Below are 8027 nucleotides of genomic sequence, written 5' to 3'. Positions count from 1 at the left end.
CCGAGATGCTGTCGTTGCTCTCAGGGCTGATGGATCGCTCGGGCTTGTGCAGGGCCGAGAGGGATGAAACGGGGTTGAGAACCGGGCGCTTCTCCGCCGTCAGGTCCGGGGCGGAGAGGCAGCGGTAGTTTTGAGTGGACGACAGAACTCCAAGCAGCGGCGTTGAGGTGCTGTTGATGGGTGGCACCTGCAAGGAAAGGCAGCACAGCTCAGAAAGGTTGTCATTGAGAAGAATACAGACAAGCCTATAAAATATATATAGAAAATATATTCCAGAGAAGTAGTGGTCAATAGCTCCATGTCCAGATAGAAGACAGTGATAAGTGGTGTCCCTCAGGGGTCTGTACTGGGACCAGTGCTGTTTAATATCTTCATTAATGGTATTAATGGGATTGAGTGCACCCTCAGCAAGGTCTGAGGATGCCAAGCTGGGTGGTGAGGTCAATGTGCCAGAGGGAAGGAGTGGCCCATCACCTCAGAGATGTGTAGCGGGGTGATCGCTGGGGCCAACTTGGTGTGTCCAGGGGGGATTTTACCATTTTCTAAGCAACACGGAATCCCAGCATGGTTTGGGTTGGAAGGGACCTTAAAGCCCCCCCCCAGTCCAACCCCCCATGGCAGGGATATCCAAAACCAGCCCAGGCTGCTCCAAGCCCTGTCCAACCTGGCCTTGGGCACTGCCAGGGAGGGGGCACCCACAGCTTCTCTGGGCAACCTGGGCCAGGGCCTCACCACCCTCTCAGGAAATAATTTCTTCCTAATATCCAGTCTAAATCTCCCCTTTTCCAGTTTAAAACCATCACCCCTTGTCTTGTAACTCCATGTCCTTGTAAAAAGTCCCTCTCCAGCTTTCCTGTAGGACCCCATTAAGTGCTGCAATAAGGTCCCTCCAGAGCTTTCGCTTCTTTTCTCCACGCTGAACAACCCCAACTCTCTCAGCTGTCTCCATAGCAGAGCTGCTCCAGCCCCTGAGCATCTCCCCAGCCTCCTCTGGACCCGCTTCAACAGCCCCTTTTCCTTCTTATACTGGGGGCTCCAGAACTGGATGCAGTACTCCAGGTGGGGTCTCACCAAAGCAGAGCTCTGCTCACATTCCTCAAAATGTGGGATCCTTTTGCTCCTTATGGGATCTCTGGCGCTGAACTCTCCCCTTCTCCATCTGGGATGAACCCGAGCCCAAAAAGGAGGGGTGTCAGCAGCAGGAGGCGGCACATCCCTGCAAGCAGCCCCGGTGGGGCTGTTTTCAGGCTGAAAACTCACAGCTCTCATGATCTAAGCCAGAGAAGCTCATGGGAAAGGAGGCAGAGTACAACCTCAGAGACAGAGATTGGTTTTTATTGCGAGCTGCAAGGAAGTGAGTGGCCCCACGGTGGTAACACAGCACCAGCAGTGCTACAAACAAGGGATTTTATTTCTCCAGATTACCAGTGCTCTGTAACCTCAGATATGTCCTGGTTTGAGCTAAACAGAACTGATTTTCTATTCAGTGATTTGACTTTTCAGCTCAGTCTCTTCTAAGTGGCTGAACTTGCTGAAACCAGCAGCACAGTTTTCCAACAGTGTGTGCTGCTACAAGTGATAAAACTTGCATGTGATGGAAACATGGCAAGGCCACTGTCTCACCATGGGTGCTGTAACTGCGCCTATGGGGAGGAGCAGACCCAAACCTGACCAACCAGGTATTGCACCCCACACACGCCATACTCAGTGGAAAGCCCAGGGATCACCAGGGTCTCGACCCTTCCATCTTGGACCCTTCCTTCCCTCTCCACCCCTGCAATGACCCAAGGCCCAGCAGACCCTGCTGCTTCAGCTGCCTCTGATCCTGAGCCCTGTGTTCCTGCATCAGCTCCCACTGCTGCTGGGTCCACACTGGGACTTTTCCAGTGCTTCCAGAGCCTCTGGGGACATCATCGTCATTGGGAGAGGATTTTATATTGGTTTTGTAGATATATTTGTACATATCTGTAGATATTCCATTATTTTCCTATTTACATTCTTATCCCGTAGTATCAGTATTATTGTTTCATTAAATCTGTTAGTTTTATTTTCCAACCCATAAAGTCTCTCTCCCTTCTTCTCTTTTCTCTTCCCTTCTCGAGAGGGAAGAGGGATTAATAGAGAGCGTCTGTCCAGTACTTAGTGGCCAGCCCAGCCCTAAACCACGACAGATAAGAACATTTACACATTGAAACCCTGTGTGTTTCCAGCCAGTACCTTGGTTTTATTGGCTGGGGCTGACCTCTGTCTGCTCTTTGATCTCTCTTGAATGGTGTCGTTGCAGCTCCGACTCCTTTCCACCTTGGCGGTTAAGTTCCTGAAAAGCAGATGGGTGAGGAGAGATGGTTCACGGCCTTAGGAGCCTGCGGGGGAGGCATCGGCCATGGCAGCCACAAATGCCTCCTACAACCCTGGGGTTAAAGGGATCCAGGAATCTTGGATCCGATGCCTCCGCCTCCGGCTTAGAATTAATTGAGGTCAGGGCTAATGACGATGCTGTGGAAACCTCTGCGCTCCTCAGTGTTACTCAGCTGCTTCCACTGCATCGTGCTCTGATGAGCTCCTCGGGGCTGATGTTATTATCAACCAATTAGTCTAATATGTCAGAAAAAATATCAGTTATTTTAGACTGGAGCAACCGTTTTAATTAAAGCATCTCAGGTACGGTTAGAACAACAGGCAAAGAACATCTGTAATGGACATTTTGAATTAAACCTCAGCATCTTACCCTGAAAGGAAAGCAAAGGAGTAGGCACTGGTCTTGGAAACAAAAGCTGACCGATGAGCTTGCTTGCCCTGGAAAGGTTCCTCGTTCTCTGAATCCGAGAGACGCTCAGGAAACTGAAGTCAATCAAGGAAGAGTTAGCTGACGTGTACAACAAAAAGAATCACTTGGAAAATAAAGCTCTTTCTTGCAGAGATATTAAAAGATTGCAACAGCCCCCATCCTGATTACACCTAGAGGACATCAACCGAGAATTCAACCTGCAGATGCCCATGCAGCTCTATTCACTGGAGCTTTAACAGCTCAGAGGCTGGCCCCAAAAGTCAAAATAATCCAAAAATCGACATGCAGGTGTCAGTCCTTAAAGAAAGTTAATTTATTGATCAAGGACATGTGAGAAAATCCTACAAGAAAGGTACTAGGGGACATTATTCAGTACCCACGTATCAGTCTTTAAATCTTAAGAGCATTTCCCGGGGAGTCTCACAACTGAAACGAGAACGAGGCAAAATTCAGCATGAAGAATCTGTTGGGACTACATTACCATAGACCTACACTGCAGAAGAGTCATGGAGTTATGTTCATGGAAATGCATCTATGTCTGCAGACCAGGGCATTAACTGATAACATTTGTAAGAGCTGCACCTTCTGCCATGGGTAAGGTGGGTAAAAAAGGGGCCAGAAACCTCTAGAAGAACATCTGTAGACATAAAATACCTTGGAAAACAGTTGTTATCTATGTATATGTATATAGATGTATATGTGTGTATATATATGTATATATATAAATGTATACATAAAATGATCTCATGGATCTTTATAACCTGTTAGCTCAAGGGCTTTAACAAAGTCAACTCATCCTGCAGAGCTCCCTATGCCAAAGGATGAAGGCTCCCAGTTTCAGTGGGCAGGAACAGCAGTGGTTGAACTGATGTTAAAAACACTACTTCTTGTTCCAGGACTGAGTCCTAGCAGCATCTCAGGTGTCTACGATGTGAACAGGAAAGGGAAGCACAAGCTTACTTACACACTCCTGGTTCACTTTAAGCACTAGAGCTTCATCTTTTTTCGGCTGTTCTTCCATTTTCTTTTTTCCTACGTCCACATCATCCAGAATGAACTTGTGAATCAGCTCCTCGGATGCTTTTTCTTCTTGTAGTTTTTCTTCTCTCAGCTGGAAATAACGACAAAAAAAACCGCAACGTCTTTAAAATGGTTTGCGTCCTACACCTGGTTGCCAACAAGTGATTTTCCAAGAGCCTGGCCACAACATTGAATTCTGTGTCTTTATTTCTACGCTCTAGAGTAGAGCCACTGCCCCAAGTGCACATGAACCAAGGAAGCTCCAAGCTACGTCTTGCTGTGCTTCCCATCCTTCTGCCCTATTTTGCCATGCCTGTTCCATGAACTGCCGGTCCCCATACGCTCCTTGATCTTGCCCAAAGATCCCCATGTCCATTCTTGAGCTTGTGGGGAAAAGGGGGTAATAAGAAAAGTGGATTTCAGAGAAGTGCAAACACTTTCCTTCCTTCCCTCCCTTCAAAAAAGCCCCATGTGTCACTTAGTGATCCCTTTTAACCAACCAAGGTCAATCTTTAGTGTTCCCTCTTACCTAAGGAACCAAACCCCTCATTTCTGCCAAGACCTCTTTTGCTACCCCAAAACCAACAACCCCCCCTTTTCTCCTCCTTTCCACCACCTTTTCCTGACCAACAGGCACTGCAGAACATACTTGAGATCATCCCTGCCCTGGATAACATCACCCAACCATTCCCCCAGCTTGTCTCTCACCTCTTCCTCATCTTCACTTACACATAGGTTATGAATAGTCTACGTATCACGTAGATACACCAGGTTCTTCCTTCTTCCTCCACTCAACCTCTATGCATAAGTTATCCTTGTCTAGGATGAGAAGCCTGACCTTTGATGGACAGATCACCATCACACCGATGAACCACGGCTATGGCTAAGTACTAGGAATGCAAACACTTGTGTTTATTCTTTGTTTATTTGAGTGTAGGCATCTCTGAAGCTTAAGTTTCCTCCCGTCCTCTCACAGCACTGCAATTTTTGATGCAGCCCAAATCCTGGGCTGCATCACAAGAAGTGTGGCCATGGGGCCAGGGAGGGGATTCTGCCCCTCTGCTCTGCTCTGCTCAGACCCCACCTGCAGGGCTGTGTCCAGCTTTGGAGTCCCCAACACAAAAAGGACATGGAAGTGCTGGAGCGGGGCCAGAGGAGACCACAAAGATGATCCACGGGCTGGAGCAGCTCTGCTATGGGGACAGCTGAGAGAGTTGGGGTTGTTCAGCCTGGAGAAGAGAAGGCTGCAGGGGGACCTTATAGCAACCTTCCAGGACCTGAAAGGTGCCTATAAGAAAGCTGGGGAAGAGCTGTTCACTGGGGCATGGAGCAATAGGATGAGGGGTGATGGTTTTAAACTGGAAAAGGGCAGATTTAGGTTGGATATGAGGAAAAAGCTCTTCCCCATGAGGTGGTAGATCAGTGGCACAGGTTGCCCAGAGAGGTGGTGCAGGCCCCATCCCTGGAGATGTTCAAGGCCAGGCTTGATGGGGCTGTGAGCAACCTGATCTGGTACCAATGTCCCTGCTGAGCGCAGGGGTTGGACTGGATCAGCTTTAAAGGTTCCTTCCAAGCCAGCACATTCTGTGATTCTATGAATTTCCCCCTCACCTCCAGGCAGAGCGGGGCTGCAGGACCCAGTGCCCTGCGGTAAAGCTGAAGGCACCTGCAGGCAGCTCGAGCGCTGATCCTACAGCCCTGCAAATAAAGGCGATGCTGCAACAACTCCTCATTCTTATAAAAATATTCAGTATTTTTCTTCCCTGCCACAGGAGGGCAAGAAAAAAAAAAAGCATGGACATGTGGATGACAAAGAAAACGGTGTTCACGATGCATTACACGAAAAGCACGTCATGATTTTCGGACTGGGGAGGACCCAAATCCTACTGAATCCAAACCCCCAGAGACGAGGAAGAGAGAAGGTAGAAACCAGGAAAATAAACCCCACTGTTTGGCTGATTGTGGGTGTTCAGCAATGGTTTGCCAAGACTAGTTTGACTTCTCTTTTCGAGTTGTTTTAAGATGTATCTTTACACTCCTGCTCTATTAATAATGTCAAGCGATAACTACGACGCAGCGTCTGACTAATAGAGATTATGGCCACGTGATGCTGACACGATGAACAGTCTGCTGTACCTTTCAGGAACAACATTTCTCTACTTGAAGGAGCTTTTTTTAAGCATCTGAAAAACAAGTTCACATTGAGATTTATCATAAAGATGACTTTTTTTTGGCCAGCTGAATTAATATCCAATACTTGTGTCCCTTCTGTATTTCTCACTTGGAAGCAAGGTATATGGAAATCTTCATTTTTTCTGTCTAACTTCTAAAATTATACTCAATTCCCAAATCTAAAGCCACAAACATATGTAACAAAACAGAGGAATATTTAAGGATTTGGGGCAAGCCCTTGGCACACTTAATGTGAGGTGCAAGCACAAGCTCTGCTGACACTGAACAGTGACTAAAGCAGCAACAGGATCCTAATTAATGGGATACAACAAGGAACTTAGATCCAGAATTCAGGCTGCAAACCAGGACACAAAAAAAAGCAAACTCTAGTGATAAAATTCATATTAGTTTTAAATATATATACATAATTTTACGTAGCCTAATGTCAATTATCTGTCAAAGAATTTGCTGACAAATGTGGCAATGCTGTGCTGGGACATGAGGATCAGAAACTGAAACAAGCTGGTGCGAAACACCTACTTTGGGAGAAATATCTTACATTATCTATTATCAGATATATGAAATATGAGATATGGTATATGATATATGGTATATATGATATATGGTATATGGTATGTGACATATGACATGGTATATGGTATATGATAGATATATGATATATGATACATGATATATGATATATGATACATGATATATGATATATGATACATGATATATGATATATGATACATGATATATGATATATGGTATATGGTATGTGACATATGACATGGTATATGGTATATGATAGATATATGATATATGATACATGATATATGATATATGGTATATGACATATGGTATATGATACATGGTATATGGTATATATGATATATGGAATATGGTATATGACATATGATATATGGTATATGATACATGGTATATATGATATATATGATATATATGATATATATGATTATGATAGATGATATACATTATATATTATATGCTATATATTGTATGCTATATATTATATATTATACGCTATATATTATACGCTATATATTATACGCTATATATTATACATTATACATTACACATTCATGAACACATTATACATTATACATTATACATTATATATTATATATCATTATCAGCTTTGAAATAGAGGATGCAGGATCATCAGCTGCTTTTAGCAGTATGGTTATCAGAAAACGCATTTTAACCTGCTCACGGCTCTTCTGGATACTGAAACTGCAGGAAGAAATGCTGCACAAGCAATCACTCATTTTTCACTCGAGAAATGACCCATTCAGGGATATAATTCTTGATGCTAACTTTAATTTCCCAAAGTTTGCTAAACTCACGTTTGCTATCTTCTCTTCACTCCATAAAGTGTCCGAGTTTGCTTGCTCCCCGTCCCTGGGCTCGCTGCGGCTGCCCATGCTGCTGGGAAGCTGCATGTCAGCACATGCCTCAGGTAGGAGTTTCCCTCCTCTCTGCGTGTAATTGCAAGCTCATGATAGAGAGAGAGTTTAACAGGATGAGTTAGGGGTTCTTTTTGTGCACAGAAATTATATCCTCCTTTGGGAAAATACAAGAGCGCCACACGCACCGCGTTAAAGAGGAAAGAAAAATCTCGCTGTCTTGCACAGACAGCAAATATTTCATCCCAATCTGAAAGGCAGAAAATCACCCGACGAGATTATCCACTTCAAATAAGAATTCTTCAGTACATCATTACGGTAACTGCTTTGTTTTCAACTGCAAAAGACTGGGAAGCAGGTCAAGAGCTGGGATTTACAAAACAGTTCCCATATGGGAGGTGTAAAAGCTCCTCTCCCTTCCTCAGGAGGGAAGCCAGCACAGGTTATCCCAGTTTCAGAGGCAAGGAAGCTGAGATGAATCCTCTTGCCTCGAGACACAGAGGAAAACCCACTTCTACACAAGCTTTGACTCCCAGACCTGAGGTCTCGTCTCTCCCTGAAGTCCAGACACACCAAGAAACTCTCATTAAAGGCAAGAGTGCATCATTGACAGTGGGACT

General features: G+C 45.0%; 1 protein-coding gene across 1 annotated transcript in view; it reads right to left on the bottom strand.

Annotated features, from left to right (window-relative positions):
- RNF169 (ring finger protein 169) overlaps positions 1–3899 on the bottom strand; it is a gene marked incomplete at its 5' end in the record, with an annotated part of 4915 nt that extends 1016 nt beyond the window's left edge. Inside the window, 4 exons of the mRNA XM_010184615.1 lie at positions 1–187; positions 2218–2317; positions 2729–2841; positions 3753–3899. The exon at positions 1–187 is cut by the window's left edge and continues 1016 nt beyond it. Of these exons, the coding sequence (XP_010182917.1) occupies positions 1–187; positions 2218–2317; positions 2729–2841; positions 3753–3899 (547 nt within the window). The remainder of the gene's footprint in view (positions 188–2217; positions 2318–2728; positions 2842–3752) is intronic.
- Positions 3900–8027: the final 4128 nt, after the last annotated feature.

The sequence above is a fragment of the Mesitornis unicolor genome, unplaced genomic scaffold (genome assembly GCF_000695765.1).
Source record: "Mesitornis unicolor isolate BGI_N332 unplaced genomic scaffold, ASM69576v1 scaffold10765, whole genome shotgun sequence".
NCBI classification, from domain to species: Eukaryota; Metazoa; Chordata; class Aves; order Mesitornithiformes; family Mesitornithidae; genus Mesitornis; species Mesitornis unicolor.
This window is presented reverse-complemented; position numbering and strand designations above follow the sequence as displayed.